The sequence below is a fragment of the Euprymna scolopes genome, chromosome 16 (genome assembly GCF_053919585.1).
Source record: "Euprymna scolopes isolate OS-2025 chromosome 16, ASM5391958v1, whole genome shotgun sequence".
Classification (NCBI taxonomy): Eukaryota; Metazoa; Mollusca; class Cephalopoda; order Sepiida; family Sepiolidae; genus Euprymna; species Euprymna scolopes.
Window position 1 is genome coordinate 54,729,986 of NC_136497.1, and position 27,382 is coordinate 54,757,367.

Below are 27,382 nucleotides of genomic sequence, written 5' to 3' on the forward strand. Positions count from 1 at the left end.
AAAAACAATTTTGAGTGAAAAAAAAAATTTCAAAAGTTTTCAGAAAAATGACCAAGTTCAACTTTTGCTCCACACCCAATATTAGCCCTAAAACCTCCAGGGCTTGTGACTCTGATTTTTCCCAGGGTCAGTGATACTTCCATCAGGTGTATATCAGGTATGCCCATGGTTTTGCCAAGTTTCAGAAAAATCTAATGAATGGATGAAAAGTTATTCTGAAAAATATGTCAATTTTGTCTATTTAGAGTCATTTTGAGGTATTTTTTTTTTACCTCTTTTGCCCCCATGGGGGAGCTGATTACTTGTAAAAATGGACAAACGGCTATGTTTTAGGCCTTAAGACATGTAAATTTGAGTTCAGCACCATAAAAAAACACTAAATAGAGATACATAATCACATTTTAGACAAATATGAAAAAAAGAGCCTAAAAAAGGGGTGGTTTTTAGTCCTAAAAGTTCCCGGGGGGCGCAAACCAGAGTTTTGCCAGGGTCAGCGATACTGAATTTACATTTGCAACAATTGCCTTCACATTTTGGACAAGTTTCAGTAAAATCTAATGGACGGGAAAAAAGTTATGGGGCCAAAAGTGTCATTTTTGCCATTTTGGGCATTTTTGACCCCTTTTCAGCCCCTGGGGAAGCAACGAGAGGTTTCTTAAAAAAAAAAAACTCGATGTTGTGCACATCTACGTGTTGGAGTACAACTTGTGGCAAAATTTCAGAAAAAAGTAATGGACGGTTATCCGGGAATCATCCGGACGAACGGACGAACGCCACTGAAAACTATAGTCCCTCTCTGATAAATCGGGGGGGGGGGACCAACAAGGAATGGGCAAAATTGTGAAAAGGCTTGGCCTTTGATTTAATTTGAAATATGCTTCCAGTGTGATTTTCTTTGATTCTGCCGGTATTGTTTATGTTTATACTTAAGGATTGCTACGACGGCGCCAATGCCGTCTGAAGCCAAGGCCTCCGTGAGATTATATATATATATATATATATAATCACGGAGGCCTCGCTGAAGCCCGCCAATCTCACTCAAAAGTTGAGTTGAAAGTATTATGAGGTAATTAACACCTTCGATGCCGTTGGTTTCGACAACAATACTTTTTCACACCCACTTGCCAAATTTCTCAAGGAGTTTAATATGAAAAGATTTCAAACAAATAGAGTTTTATTTTATTTTCCTGGAGCCACATTGTCTGACACCGTCGCATTTTTCTGGGGTTTCGGAAAAGTTAAAAATATACATGAATATCTCACAATGAATTTATCAAAGTCTGGATAAAATAGATAAAGAGAAAATATTTAGAATTTTTTCAGATTGAAAAAGAAATTATATTTACATTTAAAAGTCCCCCCTCATTGAAATTCTACTTTTGGACGATATTTGTAAACCCACTAAAAACCAAATTATTTTTAGATCTAGGATGAAGCTCTAAACTGTCTTCACGTATTAAAAAAGGGTGCTTGTGCAGTTTACACTATGTTAAAAAACGAAAAATAAAAAAATATATATATTCTACGTACTCGTTATGGAATGAAGTTCTCATAAAAAAATCACGTAATTTCATCAAATAGTTTTTATTTTATGCCGTAAAAACGATTTGGGAAATTCGGAATCTTCCTAAAAAAACTGCGATAATTAGTCAAGGGAGCGTAAAACAAAAACTATTTAATGAAATTACGTGATTTTGTTATGAGAACTTCATTCTATAACGAGTACGTAGATCTATAGAGTTTAGTTTTACTAATAGTTTAAAAGAAATAAATATTTATAATCGGTACAAGCAATTGAAAATTAACTTTTGAAAAATATTCAAAGAATCGATTTTGGAATCGGAAATTATACACAAATTTTTCCGATTCCGATGCCGATTCCGATTCCCCGAAAATTACCGATTTAACCGATTCCCGATTCCGATTCCGATTCATCGGCACAACACTAATATATATATATATATATATATATATATATATATATATATGTATAAGAAACTGACCAAAACATGCTCATGACTGTGTAGCAACATATTACTGCTTATGTAAAAACAAATAAAGAGTATACCCTGCTCTACTTCGATATTAAACATTGTGAAAATAACACTCAAGATGAGAACAGTAGTCTGAGAATCTTAATAATACAAATTATCAATCCTCATCTAAAAACTTCAGAAACATGATTTAAAGTAGTTATTCCTTTTTTCTTTAAAGAAGCCATTTATTATTATCAAAAGTTTAATTTAGAAAAATCATTCTAATAAATGGCTTCTTTTGTATTTTTTCACTGAACATTATCAGTTATGTATTCTTAATAAAACCTAGCAAGCTGCCCGGCATTGCCTGGTGGTAAGATACACTCACATATGATATTTTAATTTATGCAGATTTCGTATTTATTATTATAGAGCCAATTCTCTATTGATTATTATATTGTACCCAATATATTGTAGTGATTTCAAATGTTTAAAAAGTATATAATTTCGGTGCCATCAACTACAATTGAAACCAAAACATTTAGCTCTCCAGCCTTTGTTGTAACTATTTGAGCTATTGTCAGATAGATAAGAAATAGTTAAAAATGAACCGACTTTAACTTATAAATGTATATTTGTGCATGCATAGAAGAGCACTGTAAGTTGACACGTGTCTGCCAAGTTCCAATCTTTCAATTTTGATCCTTTAACTATTTTTACTGACTAAAAACCAAATCAAATTTATTCCACAGGTCTAAATCTCCTATCGGTTTAAGTATGTAGACCAAAAATTGACAGGAATTTCATAGGAACTGTTCCTCAGACAGATAAAGTCACTCATATATATATATATATATATATATATATATATATATATATATATATATATATATATATATATATAAGTTGTAGGCCTAAAAGTGATTATTATGAATCGCAAATGAATTTCTGTAGATGTTTACAGACATTTATTGTTATCAAATTACTGCCGTTTATTGTTATCAGCTGTTTACTGATATGAAAAAATTGCTGTTTACTGTGATTCCTATGAGTAGATTCCGTTGTGTTCCTTTGCATAATGTTATCAGCCGTTTATTGTTATCAAAAAGTGATTCTTATTAATTTTTTTATTTTTTAATTATATTATAATTATAAAATTATAATAATAAAAAAAATCCTTTTATTTTTTTCTCAACAGTGGAACTCGCATGGGTATGATATGGCCAAAATGTTTGGCAATAAATTCAGCTTTGTGTCTCCGGTTTGGTTGCAAGTGAAACGCCGTCCAAGTGGGGCTTATGTTGTTCAAGGAGAACATGATGTTGATCGAGGTAAGAGTCACTTGGATGATTATTTTTCTAACTTTCTGTTGTGTTGTAGGTCACACCTGAGAACAGAAAGTCTAAGTAAAAGTCAGTTAATAGTTTCTTCCCTCAGACTTTGGAATTTTATCCCCGTTTCTTGCTTCTCTGCCTAATTCCTCACATAGTTACTGCTACACATGATTTGGATTAGTAGCGCATCATATCCAGGCATAAATACACCTTAAGGTGAAAAAGAATAAAAATATCATTTTGTTTTAATTCCGACTTTGCAGTCATTTTTTACATCTTCCCAGTCATAGGCCAGAAAATAATGACAGGGGATCCTTTCTTAGTTACACACTGTCAATATCTGTAACAAAGATGAAACTTTCAAATCACGAAGTCATCATAACAATGAGATTTATAATCTCCTCTTCAGGCGAAATGAAAAATAGGAGCCATTATTTTTGGAATGTGTGTGTGTGTGGTACACTTAATTACCGATGGATTACCTTCCAAGAAGTTGAGTTGATTTGCTTTTTAACTTATTTTTCTTTTCCATTCTCTTTCTCTTATCTTCTTTATGCTTAATTTTCCTGCTTTATTTATATTTTACGATTTATTTTTTATCAAAACTTTATTGTATATTTTTTTTATTTATTTAAAATATTTTTTAAAAAGTTTTTAAAATAAAAAAATATTTTCATAAAATAAAAAAAATGCTATTTTTTGTTTATTTAAAATATCTTTTGAAAGGTTTTAAAAAAAAAATATATATTTTCATAAAATAAAAAATATTTTCATGAAATAAAAAATAGATTTTCATTAAAAAATGCTTTTTTTTTTTTTTTTTTTTTTTTTAGCTCTTTCTTTAGTCTTTTTGCATTTAAAGTTTCAATATTTGACAGAAAGAGTTTTATGAGCACATTCCATGAAATTTTTTCACCCAAGAAATGAAGTTGTACATTATGTACATATTTTATTCTAAAGTCGTTCCATTTTAATGTAATGTCAGAGATTCGCTTGCCTTCATTTTTTTGTGTCCACCTGTGAACTTTAAGTTATTTTGTTCGATCTTATCAAAAATGGTTTTCAAAAAGATTTTTCCAAGTTTGACGATTTATTATTGACAAATCTGAATTCGAATACATTGTAGCTTTATATTTTTTTTATTTATTTGATATTTTTACCTGCACAAATTTCTTGATAATTTTAGCTTCATCACTTTTAACAATTTTAATTAAAATTGTATTAAAATCTGAATTCGAATACATTGTAGCTTTATATTTTTTTTATTTATTTGATATTTTTACCTGCACAAATTTCTTGATAATTTTAGCTTCATCACTTTTAACAATTTTAATTAAAATTGTATTAAAATCTGAATTCGAATACATTGTAGCTTTATATTTTTTTTATTTATTTGATATTTTTACCTGCACAAATTTCTTGATAATTTTAGCTTCATCACTTTTAACAATTTTAATTAAAATTGTATTTTTTTTTACCTCTGCAATGTGAATATGAGGCATGGAGAGCCCATCACTACTGAACACTAATTGAATGCTTAACTGTCGTCCACTTGGAAATTCCCTTCAACACATTCTAGTCTGTCTATTAAAATCATACAATATCCTATTGTTTTCATTTTCCAAGATTTTCTCAAACTTATTTTATTTTTTTACTCTTTTTCACCCCAAGCAAGGCTTTCTGCCACTTAAATGCATGAAGCTACTAACTAGGAATTATGCAGAGTTTAGTAGTGAGGTGTCTGTTAGTGTTACCTTAAAATTTCTGTGTGTTAGTACAGTCAAAGAAGCAAAAAACAGGGAGATAATTCCAAACTCTTGCAGGCTGAAAGAAGGAACTATTAAAGTAGAAGGCTTTCCGGCATCTAGCAACCTCTGCAGTGAAGAGATGATATTTTGCTGGTTTTTTTTGGGTTAGTCAGAAGTATGTATATTGAGAGGGCACAAGTGCTAATGATTTCATGAGAACACCTTCCAGCGTTTTATGAATACGGCTCGGAAAATGTCAACAATAGCGTTCTTATTCTGCCTTACTACCATTTCTATCTGCAGTTTTGATCTCCATGTTAAATGTTTTCTTTTCTTAGTATTTATGTTGAGTGGATTGAAGTAGCTTCCTCCTTTGCGCACACAACATCTCTGATCATAGCAACCATATTGCGGTTCTGAATTAAAAAGTAAAAAAAAAAAAATTTCTCTTAGTTAGGAGTAAGTTACAGGTTAGGTTAATGTGTGTTGAAAGTTGTGTCATGGGAGGAAGTACATGGCAGAGAAGCAAGATTGAGGTTCTTTCTTAATCACCTCACAGGGTTGGCTGGGATGTTGAGTTATCAGATTGCCTTCTTCCTCTAAGTGTTAGGAAGTAAAAATTAAAAAAAAAAAAGGAAAAAATATTACAAAAAAGGAGGAAATAAGTTCATCAGCAGAACAAAGACATAGGTAGTTGTTCACCAAAATGCACAAAAGGTAGCTGAAATAGTCTAGTTAAGCAAGGTGTAGCAGTTATTTAAAGACAAAGCACCGAACAAAGGTAGATATATATTTAGAGGAAGTTTATGCATAGTTTTAAATGTGGTCATGAATTTTGTGACGGCTTAAAATGGTTGGAGAAGCCTTTGGTTTGTGACAGTTGATGTTAGTTGTCAGTCTAACAGAGTTGAATACAAGATATGGCTCACAGCAGATGAGGAAATGCATTGCTCAACCGACTGACAACAAAGTGGCCTCAGCAGACAACTACTAAAATGTGGATCATAGCATGTAGAGGGTTGATGGTGTTACGCACACATACTCAAAATGCAACTGATGTTTGGAGAATGGAATGAGTTTGTGTTTTGCTTTATATTTTTATACTTGTGACCTATATGCGCCCTGCACATCTCAGCAGCTGCTAATGTAAGAGACGACATCAATGGCATGACCAGAACAAGAAGAGACGACAAAAGAGAAGTTAATGGAAACAGCGTTGCAGTCAGCGATGTTGTTAAAAAGAATTCCCCATACAAAGTTATATGAGTTGCTTTATTTGGACACTTGATTTAGAGGTCGGATTTGGGTCACAATCTTCCTGTCTTCATCATAGTTGAATGCTTGGAATGTATTCTGTAACTATCAATAGAAACATGAACCTTTGTGTAGACAAGACAGTGGATATAAATACACCTTGCTGTATCTGCTTACCCTTAGCTGTCAGCATGGGGGTTGGCTGGGCAGACGCAGTTCATCAAAAAATAGACTTGTTGTAGAAAGAAATCCAAACCTCAGAGTAAATAATGGAGTTATTTGTTGTTCTTTTTAATTGCTTCCAGAATTCGAGCACTGTTTCTACATCATCACTCTGACTACCTACATGACTAGACATCATTACCTATTCAGCAAACTTCTTACAAAGTGTCAAACATGAATCTCTGGCTAGATAATTCAGTAGAGAGACACTTTTTCTCTTTAATCTTTTGTTATACCCTGCTGTATCTAATTACTCTCGTTTGTGCAACATTTTTTTATGTATCCAGCAGCCAATTAATGCAGCTCAAACGTTTTGATAATTAAATTCTTTTTAGAAAAAAAAATTATTTAACATAAAAAACATATCTACTTTTTTCACTAAGGTCGTTAGAAATGGAAAAAAATCTCTGAAAATTATTGACTCCTCATGCAATCCTCTACCTATGTAAGAGTTAGGTATGTTTGAGGATGAAATACTATTGTTATATCTGTGGAACTGTCTTAGCAGAGTACAAAATCAACTTTGAAATTTAGTGGCGAATGATTCCCTATAGAGCCTTTTTTTTTCACAAAACCGACGTTGCTAGTCTCGCTCTACTCCAACTTATTCTATATTGTCTGTTTCTTCCTTGTAAGACATTCACAGCAAGAACTCAACTTTTACTGCAATGGAAAAAGTATTTCCTTGCTTCCTCCATGTACCTAGTGTCAGGTAGAATTTCTATGGCCAGAACTTCTTTGCAAGGGTTTTCTGTCTGTAGAACACATTAGCGCAGGACTGCTTCCCTGCACACTATAACATAGTCATTTTCAAATCCAATGGTGACAAATACTTATCAAAAACTGTCCTACAAGTAATCAAACTTAGTTCACTCCATTGATCATTATTTAGTACCTCCATAATCTTTCAGCTAACAATCATTTCATTAACCATTATCCTTGAGTGGCTTTTGTAAAATAAAAATAAAAAAAATCTGCTGACTAGCCTTTTTGTGACCTTTAGATTTAACTTCTGTTTATCAAATGTAAGATATATATTTTTACCATATAAATTGCATGCTACACGTAATCTCTTGAACTCTCGCAATAGGTCATCCCTATGATACTATCAGCAGTTCCCCCTTCCCTCCCAAGTTAGGAACAGCAGAGGACGGTTTGTAACATTAATGTCACTTACAAGTTGAGGACAGTGTCCAGTTTAGTGGCTCGGAGGTATCCTGACAGGAATTGGAGAGATTGGAGTTGAAGCCTTGCGAGAGTAGAACTGGTCAAGGAGAAAATTGCTGAGAACTGATGCGACCAGACAGATGTTTGGCATTCCTATTTCTATGTTATACAACAGTATCACACACACACACACACACACACAGGAAGCTTAACTGATTTACATCAAGTACTCAAGCATGATCACGAAAGTGATTGGGTCACAATCCCCACAGCCTTTATGCTCCATTTCTCTGCTCCAAATATGAACAGCATTGAATATTCATGATATTGATTTATTAATTTTGACAAACAAATATCACTCTCCAGGTTAGTTTACTGTGTCATAAATTTCTAGGATCTCTGATTATCCTGTCCTTATCTAGGCAGATAAGCAGGCCACCACTGCCACTCACCAACTGAATAATTCAAAACGTCATCCTCTCTTCTAATATGTGATCTAGTTCAACCAATCAAAGCCTCTCCCTCTCTTCACTAACACTTTTTTTTTCATCATTTTTTCACTGAAATTGAATGGTAATCAAGATGTTGTTTCATTGAATTAATAAAAGTATTTTCATTCCATTAATATTGATAATATCTATGCTTATTGTCAGAAAAAAATACATTAGTGTATTTTTTTTTCCCAGGTTGGATGAAAGAAGTAACAAAAGGACGTAATACAAAAATATGTAAGTCTCTTTTTGTGACTCGATTTTGATTGGATAATCATTTTTATTATTTTGCAACTTGATTTGATAATCATTTTTATTATTTGTAACTTGATTTTGATTAGATAATAATTTTATTTTGTAACTTGATTTGATAATAATGTTTATTATTTTGTAACTTGATTTTTATTAGATCATAATTTTATTTTATAACTTGATTTAATAATTTTTATTTTGTAATTTGATTGCATCATAATTTTTATTATTTTGTAACTCTATTTTTACTAGATAATTTTTATTATTGTGTAACTTGATTTTGATTAGATACTAATATTTATTTTTTTTGTAACTCAGTTTTCATTATATAATCATCATTTTGAAACTTGATTGTGGTTGAATAATAATTTTTATCATTTTGTAACTGGATAATAATTTTGATAATTTTACTAATCCTGAGTATGCCAAGTTCGAATCCACTTGGTTTCATAGCACCATTTTTACTTATGGATGTGAGCAATTTGTGCATTGTCTCTCGTGGAAATACCACATTCTAGAAAGAATGAAGGAAACTAATGCTAACAGCCAAATTAAACCGGTTACAAATGGTTGCACCATGCTCAGTTGTACAGATTAAGTTCACTTTTATTACCTCTTCCTTATCATAACATGTTAATGCATTGCAAATTATACGGGATCTTCTGTAAGTAACTACATAATTTTTTTTTTCAATATCATAGATGTAACATAGAAAAAATATGTATCTGCAATATAAAGACTAAGGTTGCATCTGTTTTTTTTGTAACATAAAACTTGATTATCGAAACACTTAATTAAGGCTTCATAAGCTGTCCATGGAGGTTAAAGCATTTTGATAGTCTTCCAGGGACTGAGCGGCATACTTACGTGCACAGCTCCAACATCATGTGAACAATGGCAGCTCGGATTTGTTCTTTAACTTAAACGATGCTACAAAAATTACATGATGTAGAAGAACTGCTTAAGTATTAACAAAGTTATAAACAAAAGAAAAGATAAACACGAATTTTGTCACATCTTTGAAAATGTTTTGTAAGGTTAATTTGAATATTTCAGATGTGATTAAACGTTTTGTTTTAAATTTGCATCAGCCATGCAATAATACGAGCGCTACTTTGGACCATGGGTTTTATTTAGGGGAGATAACTAGCATTTACCAAGCAGCCAAAAAAAACATTACTCATCATTTTAATGTTGTAACAAAATGAATTTGTCAGTATATATTAAATTTCTGGGATAAAAAATGAAATTTCTTTGTATCAAAAAAGGAAATCTTTTTTGCATTTTTAAAGTTTCATTGTTCTTTTGATCATTTCAGCAAGCTAAATTATTTGCGACAAAATAACCTTCTTTCCTTAGTAAATACTAATTATCTTCCTTTGATAAAACCTGTGGTCCAAACTAGCAATAAAATACAGACCAATGACAACAACCGTAAATAACACTGGATGTATCCATTTCTCTCTTTTCTTCTGGGTTAATACCAACAGAAAAATGAAGAAGAAAAATGGAAGAGAAAAAAGCAACAATCTTTGAAAAAGATGTTTAACACCAAAAGTAAAAAAAGAAAGAATAAAAAAAATGATTTTAATCATTTAATAAAATATTTTATAGCATTGGTTTTCTAATATTTTCAAATTAAAAGAAAATATATAGTTACATATGGCAGATCCTACAGGTGTTGACTCAAGTTCATAATGCAACTTTACAACAGAAACAGCTGGTGAAAGCCTTCATGACTGCCATCTTGTTTTCTTTATGGCATTATTGATTGCAGTGTGATTGTTTTGTTTCCTTCTATTTCTTTTCAGTTCCTCGGATGCTTTTCGATGGTTGGTCAGGTGAAGATTATCTCCATCTTTTTTCAAGTGAAGATGAAATCGAGGATTGTGTAGAGACCATTTTGAAATTCATCAAGGTTGGCAATCTCTTTTATTCTCTTTGATGTTCGTGTAAATTATCGAAATTATTTTTTGCTATATTTTTTGTATTTCAGCTGAAAAACCTTTAAATACATTAATTAAAAAGATGTCTTGATTTTTTTGTTCTGTTTTTTTTTTATTAAAACTTTAATTCATCTTAAATAAGGCATGTCAATGAGGCTTTTTCCCCAAAATAGACGTGATAAAAAAAACCCAAAGTCGAGAGGGCAGGCGAATCAAGTTCTTAGAATCAAACCGAGTGGGTCGGACTCTAGAAAGTAGTATGAATGCTGAGAATTATTCTTTATTTTTTTAATTACAGTTACCACTAAGACGTAAGTGATTAAGGGTCAAACTTATGGGGGCGGATATCCTAAGTGAGGAGTTGTTCAGTAAGATGTTTGTTCACATTACATTTAAAATTCTGCATGTTGGTAAAATCTGGGAAATGGGGAGCAGGGAGGGAATTCGAAAGGCAAGCATTTCTATAATGCTATAAAAAATACACAATTTCTTCTTTCAAATGACTTATGAAATGGAAGAATGAATTGTGTAAGACAATTTTAAAATTCATCAACATAGACAATCTCTTTTCTTGTCTTTTATCTTCCTGTAGATTATCACAAATAATTTTCTCATACCTTGTTTTCCAGGTCAACAAACTTTTTTACTAATCTAGAACTTGACCCTAGGTCATGTCGGCAGCTTATGGTTAGCAACCAGAAAAGTTGCCCAGACACAACTTTGGGTCAGTTTCTGGATCAATACCAGATATTTCTTTCATATAATAAGTCTTATCTTCTTGTGTTAATGTTTTGTTTTCAACATTTTGGGTTTATCATCCACCTGTGTTTATATCGGCTTTTTCCACCAACTTTTCCGGCTGCTTAGCATATACTGATGGAAGATGCCAACTCAACCTTGGGTCAGGTTCTGGATCAGTATCCAAACTTTAAACATTTAAAAATTATATATCATATTCTTAATACTTTTATTTGTATCCAAAAGTTAAGCAATTCAAGGAAAGAAATCTATTAGATTAAAAGATTTCTATCATCTAGGAGATTTCTACAGTGAAGGAGTGGAAATTTTTTCTCTTTCTCCATCATTTTTTTAAATCTTTTCCCATAATTTTTTACGTAACCATAAAAAGATAAACATTGCATTTAGCTTCTCTTTAATGGCACATCAATAAAAATGACCATCACAGCATTTTTTGATGCAGTTTAAATCTATCTGTATACGTGCATATTTCTATTTATATAAAACTAGCTGGGGTACCCGGCGTTGCCCGAGTGTTTGTTTCCGGGACGGGGGGAGGGAGTTTTAAAAAATGTTATGGTAGGTAAGTAGGAAGGATCAAACCCGGAGTCATGAGTAAAAGTAGGAAAATAAAGTGTGAAAAAAAAAAAACAAAAAAAAACATCTGCAACGTTAACAGTTCGGCCACCAAGAAAAGTCAATTCCAGTTGTTTAGAAAAAAAAAAAAACGACTACGGTAGGTCGGCGCGAACGTGAAAATATAATGTGAATTGTCCAGCACGCTAACCACTACGCCACAGAGCACTGCAGCTTAGTTTAGTGATTTTAAATAACTTCACATGAAAGAACTACGAAGCCAAACCGGTGTTCTCTTCTCAACTGTTCCTTGTGAACGATCCCCAAACGGTGTTAAGTGGTGGCAGGGGGAGGAGGAATTTATTAGAGAGAAAATATTTTACCACTTCCATTGATCTTAACCGATTTTGGCCGTGACTTCTCAGCAGAAAAAGTATAGAAATCTAAGATTATCGAGGAATTTGAGAAATAATAAGCCTATAACACACCTCAGATATTGTTCTGCCGTTTGTGCATATTATATTTGCATGAAATATCTTGATTTTTAATCCTATTAATGTCAAAATCAGGCAGGGGAAAAAATGAGTTCATTTTATTTATATAGAGATTAAGTATATGTCTGTATATATATATATATATATATATATATATATATAGGATTCGCTTCTAAACTAATTAACTTATTATGAATGTCAGACCAAGGCTGCTAGGAATAAAAATGTAAAGTGAGTTAAATTCAAATTGAATTTTATGCAAAGGGGGCAAGAAGTGGTAGTGAAAGCCATTTCTGAAAACTCCTTCAATATTTATTTATGAAATTTTAACGAGATATTAGGCATCAATGAGTAAATTTTCCTCAAATTTCAGTTTGTTTAGAGTATTTAAAAATGTTATTTGGGCAATAATAGAAGCATAATCTTCTGTTTGAAAATGCAAATATTTCAGATTTGCATTGAATTTATTAAACATCAATGAAGCAAGATTTCTTTGAATTTCAATTTCTGTTTAAGACACTTTAAACTGAAGTCTTAAATTCAAGACATTTCCTGGAATCCAAAGTCATGTAATGGATTTTGGTCAATATTGAAAAATGAATTCTAAACATGTTTTGTAGTATTATATCTTGTGTTTAGTTTTCACAAGGGAACATAAAAGTGGTGCAATATATATATATATATATATATATATATATATATATATATATATATATATATATATATATATATTTATATATAACCCTAACGCCCTCTGTTGTCCGAGGGCTGGGCCGCATCCGTCACTAACCTGGTTCACGGGAGCATACTTGTGATGTACTCTTAGCCATGTTCATCGCTCCCGGCTCGCAGGACCATAGATGCAACCTAGCAGGGCTACATTCTTACTTGTCTAGTGGTGGACCCTTCAAGGGTGACCAGACTCTCACTGGTCACTGGAAAATATCTCTCTGCTGCTCAGGGCACGCGAAATGTGCATGACCCTAAGTCCATGTGGCAACATTGTCGATTTCGGCCGTCACTCTGGCTTCGTGCTGGATCCAGTCTATCTCTTTCATCATCTAGCATCAGGGCATACCTGAAAAAAAAACTGCATCTTCATTCAGGCCGGCAATCAAGAAACAAAGAAAAACTCCGGTTCATTTTCGTATAAACTAAACAAAGTAATTATTTATGAATCATTTTACACTTGTTTAAAATCGAGTTCTTTGATCTGAGCTTCGTAATTCAGGTTGTATAACTGAAGTTCATCTAGTGGATTTCCCAGCTAAGAATAAGAGATTTTCAACTTAGCTCTTATTAGGTGCGCACATATGAGCATATATTTGCACGCCAGAGCGGAGATGTATGTGTACATGTGAACGTTTCTTTAAGTATATATGTGTGTATGTGCGCAGATGTGTGCTCGCGTGTGCGGCCGCTAGCTAACCCTCTCCAAACAATTAACAACAAATAAAAACCAAATAAATAAACCGAATCATAGCCCCCCCCCTGCCTCTGAACTTAAGCGAACACCCAACAGGTTCAGACATACTTATGAAGAAATCATCTCACCAACGAGACGCCAAAAACTTTAACATTAAGACTCGAATTTCAAAGTAACTCCCCTCCTCCTACCCCCACATATTCCCCTTACCCCTCCATGTATCCCTATGCCCTCAGCCACACCAGAAATGAACTTCTCAGACCCTCCCCCAAAAGGTCCTTAAACTCCAAAACTAAAACATTACCGACATACCAAGCACCCCCTCCTTGTTCCCTTCCTCTTTTTTCCGCTCTTCTCGCATCCCTCCCCTGACATCATTCACTCTTTCATCCCATCATAACGAACATTTCTGTAAAAGTCTGAGGAAACGGCCGGGTAGCTGAAACAATAATGTAACTTAACAGAAAGATACGGTAATAAAAAATAAAATGTATATATATATATATATATATATATATATATATATATATATATATATATATATATATATATATATATATATATATATATATATCCTTTTATTACAAGATAATATATTGTGAATTTCTGCTTCATTATTTACTTCAATTTATTTTATAATATTGCATTTTTTATTTTAATAAATGAATCAAAACATTAATTCAATTTTCATTATCACAAGATAAACACATCTACAGACACATGTAAAGTTGTTTTATCATTTTATTAATATAGATATAGAAGTTCACATTTGACTCATTCGAAATTTGACATTGTACTACCAACCTAACATTTTGAAATATTTTCTTTCTTATTATTGATTATTTGCAAAACTTTATAGTCATTTTTTTATTAACAGCTGTTCAGTCTTTTTGGCATGTGACTTGTCAATAGCCTTTAACTGACTGGATGCCCTTAACAAGGAAAATAGACATTGATTATTATTTGATGATAGCTGTGCGGCCATATTGGATTTGGTCAATATTTAAATCAAAATCCTCTCATGATTCGGCTTCATGAAGACATTCGAGGCCAAAAGTAAAAAATCCGTTCAGTGAAAACAGCTTTAGATTTGTTCATTATTCATTTGCAATGCTTTTTTTTTTGGGGGGGGAGGCGCTTCTCTCCTTTTGAGCTAGCTTCTCAATTTAAAATAATAAAAAAATGAAGCAAAGCGCAGAATGAACTGCTGACTGCTTTTGACAAGGTCACCCGTACCTCATCGTCGTTCAGAGAAACAACATCTGGCACGCTGCATATGTGAGATAAAGAGAGAGATGAAATAGCAAACTGTTGTGTTGAACAAATTATTTGGATTAAACATACAAAACATTTTTTTTTTTTTTTGTAATTTTATTTAGATGATTGACACTTCTGTTCACATCTTGATTGTTATTCGCAAAACGTTTCGGTCGATGTAATCTCCGACTTTTAACAGGTGTATCTTGTCGAACTTAGAATCTTTCTGTTGAACTTGGGAATCTGTACAGAATTTCAAACAAAACTCTTTATTTAATCCAGAGAGACAGTACGCTCTTGTTCTGTCAGCCAAGAATGTTAGGTAATAATCGGGTAATGCTAGATAGAAAGCATTTATTAACTATTTATCTGTCTATTAATCTAGCAATAATTAAACAACAGAGATTTCAATCATGAGAAAGCAACAGGTTTAAGCATACAAATGCAGAGGTTAAAGGGTCAGATTGACAATCAAACTGGGTGATTAGTACGTTTCACTGAAAGTAGGCCAAACGGGAGCTGGATCTAACGTGTCAACGGTTCCGGTTTTGAGTAAATTACTTAGTTGGGTCCTAGAAGCCGAGGAAGCAAGATGGTTTCTGCAGGTCTCCCACGTAAGGGAATGACTGTCTCAAATGGATGCGAAGAAATACCAAAAGTCTGAGATCATCTATTTCACTCCATGCTGCAAAAGACAAGATGCCAGGGAGTGAAATAAACCAATTTAAAAACATACGTCATCTTGTGTCTGTCTTGCATGCATGCTTTGTTATAGCAGAGCCCATCTTCCCCAAGACGTTGGCAAATCCCCCCAGGCAGTGTCCAAAAGACAGAAGGCTACGCAGCAATATGTATGTCATGGGCTGAATTATATGTAATACACACGCACCCATGAATGTTAGACAAGTCATAAGACACACACGAAATAGACATTAAGGACACGAGGACAACAGTTTGTTAGATAAGACACACACAATGTGTATATATATGTATATATATATATATATATACATACACACACACACACTCAGATATATATATGAGTTGACTATAGAACAAGAAATCCTAAGTAATTCACAATTATAATTATATATAATTGCAACAACCCATTCTATCTGCAGAAGAGTGTAACTAACAACTAGATTTTACCAAGTACAAGGGTTGTAGTCTGAATAATCAAAGTAATCCTCTTCTCAAAATTCCATCTTTTGTTTTGTTTTTTTTTTAGGGGGGGGCTCTTTTCTTTTAAGATTTTATACATTTTTATGTGCTTTTATTTACTTCCATGGAGAAAAGTTTCTTTCCAAGGATCATAAGACTACTTCTGTGCAGGCTTGTCTATGAATGCTTGTCATAAGTCATCAACAACTTGATCATCTTCAAATCTAATTCCTACAAACTTTTATTCATTTAAACCCTATATTAAATATCCATGCTAGATGTAATGAAAAACTAATTTGACAGAAGTAGGTGCATTTGGAATGAATACAGACTTGGCCAAAAGAAAAACAATTGATTGTCAAAAATAAAATAATCATAGGTTGGAGTCTGGCCCAAAATAAAAATAATGTAGTATTCGAAGCTCAAATAAGATTTCCTCAGTATGGCTACACTACACTGGCATATTGAGGAATTAAACTGGACACTCAACCTGACTAGATGAATTCTAATCCTGGAATTCCGTAAGATCAAGAGACTACAAGAAAGCTGGAAAAAAAATATGATAGATTGTCAAAAATAAAGTAATTGTTGATTGAAAGCACATGCAAAAAGTTAGAAGGAAACAGCTTATTGCTGAATAAAATGCCCTGTAACCATAGTTAAATTGACCAGCAAAGTTCCAGAATGCAAGCAGAGATTGAGGGTCACAAATTGTTATATAATAACAACCCAAAGTTGATATCGGCAGTTGGTTGATTATTTATGCCTGAGAAAAAAAAACGCTTGTTGAATTCTTGTGCATGCAACTTTCTTTCTAACACACTTATTCATGGCACTGACAATAAAGATATGTCATACAGCAATGTGGCGCCAGTCTTCTAAGCACAGTAGAAATATAACAACTAGTCTCAAAAGCAGATGGGTAGCAGAATTTTGTTTTTAATCATGTGATAAAGTTCATTAGAGTATTCACATAACTTAACCTAACCTAATGCTATGTTTATATTGAATATAATACTTTACGATTTGTAATTATCACTAGCGTTATCATACCTCCATGTCATTTGTACTGAACAAAGTCTGCACATGCTTACTTATTTGAGGCGACATTCACACAAGATTAGTTGAGCTGGTTCCTCCCGTAGAACACACAATGTCTTGGATAAACACAGACCATACATGACAATCCATACCGGCCAAGATAGTGATGAGTAACCAGTAATGGGGTCAGTAGTAAGCACTGTAGACCTGTGGCTCAGAGCTAGGTTTGACGTCTACATTGATAATCTGTAACCACATCTTCAGCTGAACTCTCAGGTATCTTCATTAATATTCAAGTAGTACTGGAGCTATTGCTCCTGACTTGCAGTGTGGTTGAACCAGCAAAGTTTCCTTTTTAAAAGATATTGGTTAAGGGGGTGATCTTATATTGTCTCTAAATTTGAATATTGGAGTTGAAATGATGCCTGTGGACCCACAGGATTTAATGGAGGGAGTATTGGTCGACCACTTTGAGGCTATTAAGATCCACAGCTCTCATTGACAAGGTTTCGCAATAGAAAAATATATGCACATAATCTAAAGCATTGAATGCTTGTCGAGATCTTCATTACATTGACCATTATATCGTCAGTGTATTCGTGGTGTCTTTTGTTTCATAAGCTTAAGACCTCATTCTCCATCCAGAGATTCTGCCGATTTTGCTGTTAAAAATTCAACCACCTGCTTCCTTTTTTTTTTTTTAACACTGTTTTTAAAAGAGCTGCCATAATTTTTAGCGCAGCATTGTTCAAATTCTAGCCATATCAGACAATAATTTTTTCCTTTATAGCAGACCAGCTATTCTGCTATAGTTCCGCATTTAATTGGTCTTCAATCCTCATCTCAAAGCAGGGAGCAAACATGCCTCCTTGGAGAAAAATTGGCATTAAACTGGCCAGGTCTTCCATTTTTTTTTTTTGTAGCTTAGCTACCTTCTTAATCCATCTGAAAACATCACCTTTTTCACTTACAGGTGGTATAATATATAATAATAAACATAATAAATAATAATAAATATAATATATAATAATAAACATAATATATAATAATAAACATAATATATAATAGTAAACATAATATATAATAGTAAACATAATATATAATAGTAAACATAATATATAATAATAAACATAATATATAACAGTAAACATAATATATAATAGTAAACATAATATATAATAATAAATATAATATATAATAATAAACATAATATATAATAATAAACATAATATATAATAGTAAACATAATATATAATAGTAAACATAATATATAATAATAAACATAATATATAATAATAAATATAATATATAATAATAAATATAATATATAATATATGATAATAAACATAATATATAATAGTAAACAGAATATATAATAATAAACATAATATATAACATTAAACATAATATATGATAGTAAACATAATATATAATAATAAATATAATATATAATAATAAACATAATATATAACATTAAACATAATATATAATAGTAAACATAATATATAATAATAAACATAATATATAACATTAAACATAATATATAATAGTAAACATAATATATAATAATAAACATAATATATAACATTAAACATAATATATAACAGTAAACATAATATATAATAATAAATATAATATATAATAGTAAATATAATATATAATAGTAAACATAATATATAATAGTAAACATAATATATAATAATACACATAATATATAATAATAAACATAATATATAATAATAAACATAATATATAATAGTAAACATAATATATAATAAAAAACATAATATATAATAATAAACATGATATATAATAATAAACATAATATATAATAGTAAACATAATATATAATAATAAATATAATATGTAATAATAAATATAATATATAATAATAAATATTATATATAATAGTAAACATAATATATAATAATAAACATAATATAATGTATAATAGTAAATAAAATGTATAATAATAAATATAATGTATAATAATAAACATAATATATAATAATAAACATAATATATAATAATAAATATAATATATAATAATAAACATCATATATAATAGTAAATATAATATATAATGATAAATATAATATATAATAATAAACATAATATATAATAATAAACATAATATATAATAATAAATATAATATATAATAATAAACAATATATATAATAGTAAACATAATATATAATAGTAAATATAATATATAATAATAAATATAATATATAATAATAAACATAATATATAATAGTAAATATAATATATAATAATAAATATAATATATAATAATAAACATAATATATAATAATAAACATAATGTATAATAGTAAACATAATATATAATAGTAAACATATATAATAATAAACATAATATATAATAATAAATATAATATATAATAGTAAACATAATGTATAATAGTAAATAGAATACATAATAATATAATATATGATAGTAAACATAATATATAATAATAAACATAATATATAATAATAAATATAATATATAATAAACATAATATATAATAGTAAACATAATATATAATAGTAAACATAATATATAATAGTAAACATAATATATAATAGTAAACATAATATATAATAGTAAACATAATATATAATAGTAAATATAATATATAATAGTAAATATAATATATAATAATATAATATATAATGTATAATAATAAACATAATGTATAATAATAAATATAATTTATAATAATAAACATAATATATAATAATAAATATAATTTATAATAATAAACATAATATATAATAATATAATATATAATAACAAACATAATGTATAATAATAAACATAATGTATAATAATAAATATAATACTTTCTGATTTTTAATCATCACTAATATGGTCATGCTTACTGCTATTCATACTGAATGACATCATGTTATAATAAGAGGACAGTTGGTTAGTACAAATGCATATTAAGGTTATTTGTAAAGATCTTCCCCTTCCTTAGCTTGAACAGAACGGAAGTTGTGTTCAAATCAAAAACATAAAATAAATAAAATCAAATCTTTGAACTGTTCTTATTTACTTGCTTCCTCCTGGGGCAAAGTTAGAAACAAGGTCAGGTTTTTCATGTGGAAAGAATTCAGCTCTGAAAAAAGGGAGACTCTGAATTGAGATAACACTTAAAATTGTCTTAGCCTAGAAGAATTTCTCCTTCACTGATTAATGACAAAAATGATGAAGTGTAGTGTTAGAACAGATGCTAGACTTGGCTCTTAACAAAAAAGGCCAAGAGTACTGTCCTTATTGAGAATCTTCTCAACCAAATGCGAGATGCACACATATGCAGCAAAGTGCAGATAACAAAAACTAAGACAAATGTGATGCAATAAACCAACCTAATCTTACGTAGACTAGAAAGTGAACCTTGGGTTTACTTTCGACAGCCTTGTAACTCTCACTTTCCTTATTATGTCCTTTAGTCCTCACATTCCATGTTTCGGACAAAGAGGGGGGGGGGAATTGTTGCTTTCTGAGTTGGAATCTATCCATATAAAATTTATTGTTATCTGGTTTTTGACCATAAAGTGGTATTTTTTTTTCTTTTTAGTTTTTTACATCAAGTGGCTTCTTGCTTTGTCATGAGCAATTTCCATAATAAAAAAAAAAAATTTACTTCAATTCAAATTTTATTTTTCATTTGATGTTCGAAAGATCTCATCTGTGCCTTCTGTATTCGATTGTTTCGATGATGTTTACGTACAAACCCTTCCCCTGAAAGATGACTTAAAGTCAGCCGAAAGCTCAAGAAATAAAGAAAATCACAAACATGAATCTTGAAAGTTTTTTTTGTTTTTTTTTATATGCTATACTCATACCTTCAGCACAGAATCTAATTTCACAAAATATGTCTAAAAAGAACAACCGTGCTTATATACGTAAAATAGTAAATATTATGCCGTATACTTGTTACCACTATCTCCTCTTGAGAGGGAAGATCTTGTTGATCATTTTTGAACGATTAGTGTAGTTATAAAGCAGATGACAATAAGAAGGGTTGAAAGTAGATATTGAGCTTTATTCCAGCATCCACATAACTCGTTTGTTTATTCTTAAGTACTCACATTTCATGTCTGATGTTTCTAATAATAAACTGCTGTTTTTATGTTCAGAATTTAGCCATCTGTCTACTGAGAATTTGTCATCTCCAGGACTTGTATAGAATAACTACCCATCAGAAACTCTTTAGAAACGAAACATGGCTTCCAACTCGAGAATTACTGACGTGGACTATGCAACATAGGATCAATTTTTTGTAACAACATTTTTGCTGTTTATCTGATGAAATACTTAATAAAATATAATTTATTGATGTAGTAGGTAATTCTGTCTTTTTTTTTTATTTATTTTACTTCACTTAACGTTCTCAGAAGTCAAAGAGCTCCTTCTTAAAGCTAACACTTGATCTGTACATGTGATATTCTACATGTGGTATTCTACATGTGATACTCTACATGTAATACATTTAAAGTTTTCCTTTTTCCCCATGTTAGATTTAGATCTTTTGTTTTATATATATATATATATATATATATATATATATATATATATATATATATATATATATATATTTGTATTCATGTGAATAAATATTTGGGCGCTTCTACACTATTGGGACGAAATTTTGGGAATCGTAAAACTGAATTTCACATGAAAACAAATTCCCCATATTTTTAAGATATCAAAAAATTACAAAAATTGATAAGGTAGAAAATTATTTATTAAAGAAAATAAAAAAATAGAATTTGATGAAAACGATCGAGTTCAAAAGGTCATTTTCCGTTTTTATTTGATTTAAGATGGCGGCAATTTTGCACCTACTAGCACGATTAAAATTGATTTTTTTTTGCTTTTTTTAATAATTCAGTAACATTCATGTAATTTCGACTGCATAATTTGGAAGCTACCATTGTAACTTATTAGAATTGACAAAAAAAATCAGTTGAAACCATTGTTTTTTTTATCTGAAAACTCCATTCATCGACCTCAAAATCTCGTCCCAATTCTGTAGAAGCACCAATATTTGTACCTGAATTTCTAATTTGGTTGTTTTATATTATTTTGCACTTGTTTGGTGATTGCTTTCTTTTACTTTCACTTGTGTTGTGAATTAACAAACCCATCCCCTGTGTTATTTTTTGTGGTTTAAATCAGAACCCTAGAAACTTGACTTTTATTTTATCCTTTTTATTGATTTGATGCGAAAACATTGCGTTAGTAAAGAAGTGCACATTAATTTCCCTCTCCCCAATCGATCAATAGTTATAATATATCTTTCTTGTAGTCTCTTGATCTTACCGGATTCCAGGATTAAAATTCATCTAGTCTGGTTGAGTGTCCAGTTTAATTCCTCAATAAGCCAGTGTAGTGTAGCCATACTGAGGAAATCTTATTTGAGCTTCGAATACTACATTATTTTGAATATTTGGTCATGGTTTACTTGGGGAGAGGAGGGAGACGTTAAACTTGCGAGGAGAATGTCTAGTAGGTATGCAAAAAAAGAAAAAAAGAAAAGAATTATTAAAATTTGAAATGAGATTCTTGATTTAAAAAAAAAAAAAAAGAGATGACCCCCCAAATAAATAAATAAATCTCCTAACTTTTTCAGTCACAACATTTCCATGGCATTGTGTTAGAGATTTGGTCACAGCTTGGTGGACATCGGAAAGCGTAAGTCTTCCCTTTCTTGCACTAATGTATTAATGTTTCGGACTACTCTTCTCACCTTGGACGCTATCCTCACTATATTTCAACCGCTATAATCGCTCACCTTCTTCAAGTGTGTCTTATCAAACTCGAGAATCTTTATTTTGAATTCAGGAAATGAACCCTTTATCTAATCCACAGAGATTAGATTGTTCTTATTCCATCAGCCATAACAGAATAAAAATTTTAAATAATTCTTAATCATATTCTTAGTATCGCCTATACTGACTGTTTAACCATTAACTTCCATAAGACTGCTACTTAAAGCTGATTGTTACTTAGCACTTTATCTGTTGTGCCACGAGTTTGACCAGCCATACATGATGAAGGTTCGAGATTACAGCAACCAAAACATGAGAATGATACCCAGGGTAAGAATACTCTGAATAATACAAATGATGCAAATTATCAGTCTTAATCTCGAAATTCCAATACAAAATGTCTTTATTGATTTATTTTGTTAAAACGAATACTTATTGAATGCACTTGGAATTGTCCAATTCATGATTGAAGGCAACTGTTGATTTAATTTTTGTAATTTAAAGATTTTAAGAGCATTCCCTAAAATCTATTAGGGTCCCCCTCTATGGGTTAAGTAGAATCTGTCCTTCGCATGAGATGAAACTGATATCGTAAGCTTTTTTTTTTCTAGAAAGTCATCACTTATTCAGGCTAGAAGCCACTTAAGGATACAAGTTAACTCTTGAGCGGAGAACCATTTTTATAATAAAAAAAATGATCCAAAAATGGATGGCAAAAAAAGTAACTTCTGTAAAGAAAAGAAAATTATCCAGTAGTGATTCTTAAAATGTTGTTGTCTCAATTCAGTCAAAGAAGCTTGTAAAAAATTCCAAGTAAAATAGTAGTAGAATAATTCCAGTCTGGATTAGCAGAACGTAGTTCCTTTCTCATGTCCAGCTATGACTGAAGAATTCCAAGAGATCTAATATATTTTATAAATTGATTCTGGTATGTGATTGGTTCGTTCTTATCACCCCTGGCTATAAATATAATCATCCAAATAGTTGTGATCATACCCTGTTATTATGCCAGAAATATTGCAGCATTAATAATATGGAATGGTTGTCGGGTTAGAGATGAAGAACTGTATAAGAGGATTGAGAATGATTGATGGAATGGATAAAGTTTAAGGACATTTTTTTATATACAAAGGAGTCACCACTTATCAAGGCCCAAACGCCACTCGAGGATAAAGGTTAATGAGTATACAGTAGTCAATGGGAAAATATCATATCAAAATCGTTAGAAGTGGAAATTTAGTAAATTGGATTACTTAAGGGGATGATTCAACAACAATTTGTTTATGTTGGAGGAAGACAACCAAATTGTAAGCTGGAGAACAGGCAAACGGAAGACAATTCCACAGGCGTGCAGTTCTAAGAAAGAAACTTTGTCATGGAATCTACATTTAGGTTTAGGCACAGATAAAGTGTGGGGAGAATTATTGATAGTGGTTTCAGCTAGACGAGTGTTTTTCATGAAAGTTTGACGAGGAGGGGGGGTCATAGATTGGAGCTCAGACGAGCACTTGTCGTGAAAATAATGATAAAGCAGAGACAGGCTCACAATGTCTCTACAGTAGGAAAGAGGTTGCAGGGAAGAGAAAAGGGCACCCCCACTAGGCTACGAAGTCTATTTTTGACTCTGTCAAGGCAAGATAAGACTTTCTAACAGTTTCTGCCCAGATGTGGAAACAGTGCTCCATCCTTGGATGTATCTGGCTCTTATAGGTAGAGAATTGCATCAGCAGTGAGATATCTACTGGAACAGTAGAACGATCTCACCATTTTTCCATGAGACGGTTAATGACAGAATTCTGTTGATGTGGATTTAAAGATGAGCATCAACTTCATTCTCTATCTGTGCCCAAAACTAAACAAAAATTCACGGAGCAAAGTTTCTTTTCAAGAACAGTCTGTGAAACACAATATCATGGAACTGCTTCCCAGCTGACTATAGCATGGTCTTTTTCAAATCTAATGCATGTAAGATCTTCTTGAGCCATCTTCTTATATAATTAAACCCTATCCAAGTTCGTTCATTACCAATTATTACTGTGATGTCTAACCCTTATCCTCGAGTGGTTTCTAGACCCCCTTAGTAAAAATACACTACATCATTCTATTAGTCAATGGACAGGAAGCCCTTGTGAAATATCTCTGTAGAAATTCCACTTGATACTAAGCATACAGACAAAGAAATTTTTTTTATTGTAGTAGAATATGAGTTCTTGATGTAAAAGTTTTACAAGGAAAATCGAAAGATTGGAGCTCAGTCGATTAGATTCATCATTAAATAATACAAAAGTTCTTAAAAAAAAGAATATTTCATCTCTATATAAGGTTAAGTAAGTGCATATGTTTATATATTTGTACTTGCAGAATACATTCCTAAACTCATTAACCGATCATTATGAATTTGGGAACATAGCTGCTCGGCATAAGTTGTAATATGGGCTATATTTAGTTGAATTTAGTTTTATGCAAAAAGCCCTTTGTGAAAATTAATATACCTCTGTTTTTTCGGGGTTTTTTTTTTGTTTTTTTGTGAAATTTTGGTATTAGATATTATATAATATTGCCCAAATCTCTGATTTTTTAGAGTGTTTTAAATGTTTCAGAGGGCATAATACGTGCAGAACCTCCTATTTGAAAATTCAAATGTTTTAGATCTGCATTGAATTTGATGTATAGTAAATTACATTAATTTCCCTGAATTTGAATTTATTTTGAAGTTTCCTTAAACATAAACCTTAAACTTTAGACATTTTTTTTTATAAAATAAAAATCGTTTAATGAATTTTAATCAAAATTGAAATAAGAATTTCGACAAACGGTTTAGTAGCATTATTTTTTTATTTCGATTTTCATAAGCGTGCATACAAGTTATGTAAAACTTTAGGACGGGGAAAATTCATTTTGCTTGTCCTAGGACGAGTATTCTGTTTAGATATGAAATTCACATTTGTTTTACCAATAAATATTGATTGCTTCCAAACCTAAAATTTAGTTAGAAATGTGTTTAAAAATATTCAAATAAATTTATGGAGAATGTACTTTTTTATTTGTTTTATCAAATGAGCAGTAATTTTTAGAAAGATTATTCCCATTTTTTTTTTTAAATAATCATTCCCCTCTTCAAGACAAGAGCAAGAAATAACATAATCCCATTGCTTTCTGACTCAAATATTGTTTTTATCAAACCGAGTTCATTTTTCTTATTGGACATAAAAAATGCCTAGATTTTAAAATAAAGTTTTTTTTTTCCTGAACCAGAATTTTTTTTTTACCTTCGACAATCTTTCCCATGATGCTTTGCAAAAACTTGTTTGCCCTTCCTATTTTGATAATAATAATAAAAAAGAAACGGTAAAAGCCCAAAAGATATAATCTAATGTCTTTCTGGCGGTTGATAGTTATTGTAAATCTTAGAGAAGAAATGTTTTTGAATAAAAATAATGAGGTTAAAAAAATGCCATTGTTTGAGAAGTAGGATGAAAATCAATATATGTTTGTTGGTGAAGGAGCGATTCGGATTGCAAACAGGTTTGGCAGTAGATAAGCCAAGGTGATTGTTGTAACATTATATTAATGCGGCTGTCAAGAATTTCGATCTTCTAGACTTTTCTTTAAAAGATTATCAGCTTTGCTACTTTATAATTATGTATTGGCATCGTTACAAAGATAACTCCTGTCAATGGAGGCGGCGGCAGTGAATGTTTTTTCCTTCTGATAATCAATAGCAGCATTTCTTTTTATGTTCTTTTTCTTTAATATTTTGTCTTTTTCTGCCAACAACTCATCTCGACTTTGAACCAAAAAACTTTCTTATTATTTCGTTGCTGCCATTTGGAATAATGGCTCACAGATTTGATGTGTGGACAACTATATTTAATTATCAAATGTATAGACCATCGAGATGAAAATATTCAGTAGTATTTAATAGTACAGGATTTGCTTGTTTTATGGCCTATCAACCCTTTTTGGATGAATAAGTGCGAGAATTACTCATGTTTTAAAAACACAGATGATTTATAGACATGTATCTTGTCTATTTACCCCATTGATGGATACTTAATGGATACTATTACTTTTCATGAGAATGGCCCTAAGAATAATGACAAACAAGCTTCCAAATTAGAGCCTCATCACAAATGTAGTTTATGGTAATACACAACACCTTATGGCAATAGAACTTAAGAAAAAGTAACTACTGAACAAAATAGCAGAAATGTGATTGCTCCCAACATAGACAAAAGAATAGGAGTGCTCTTAACAAAGACAAATGACAAAATCTAGCATAGACCAAGAAATGTGATCGATTTTAGTATAGATCAAGAAATGTGACCAATCTTATCATAGACCAAGAAATGTGACCAATCTTAGTATGGACCAAGAAATGTGACCGATCTTAGCATAGTCCAAGAAATGTAACCAGTTTTAGCATAGACAGATAGATGACAGAATCTAGCATAGATCAAGAAATGTGACCGATGTTAGCATGGACCAAGAAATTTGACTGATGTTAACATCGA

General features: G+C 31.0%; 1 protein-coding gene across 2 annotated transcripts in view; it reads left to right on the plus strand.

The window, feature by feature from the left end:
• LOC145295965 (chitinase domain-containing protein 1-like) overlaps window positions 1–27,382 on the plus strand; it is a 156,149-nt gene that overhangs the window by 86,000 nt on the left and 42,767 nt on the right. For both annotated transcript variants that reach the window (XM_080141878.1, XM_080141879.1), the window contains exons 4-7: window positions 3,175–3,307; window positions 8,388–8,429; window positions 10,256–10,362; window positions 22,730–22,791. In XM_080141878.1, coding sequence (XP_079998004.1) covers window positions 3,175–3,307; window positions 8,388–8,429; window positions 10,256–10,362; window positions 22,730–22,791 — 344 coding nt within the window. The remainder of the gene's footprint in view (window positions 1–3,174; window positions 3,308–8,387; window positions 8,430–10,255; window positions 10,363–22,729; window positions 22,792–27,382) is intronic.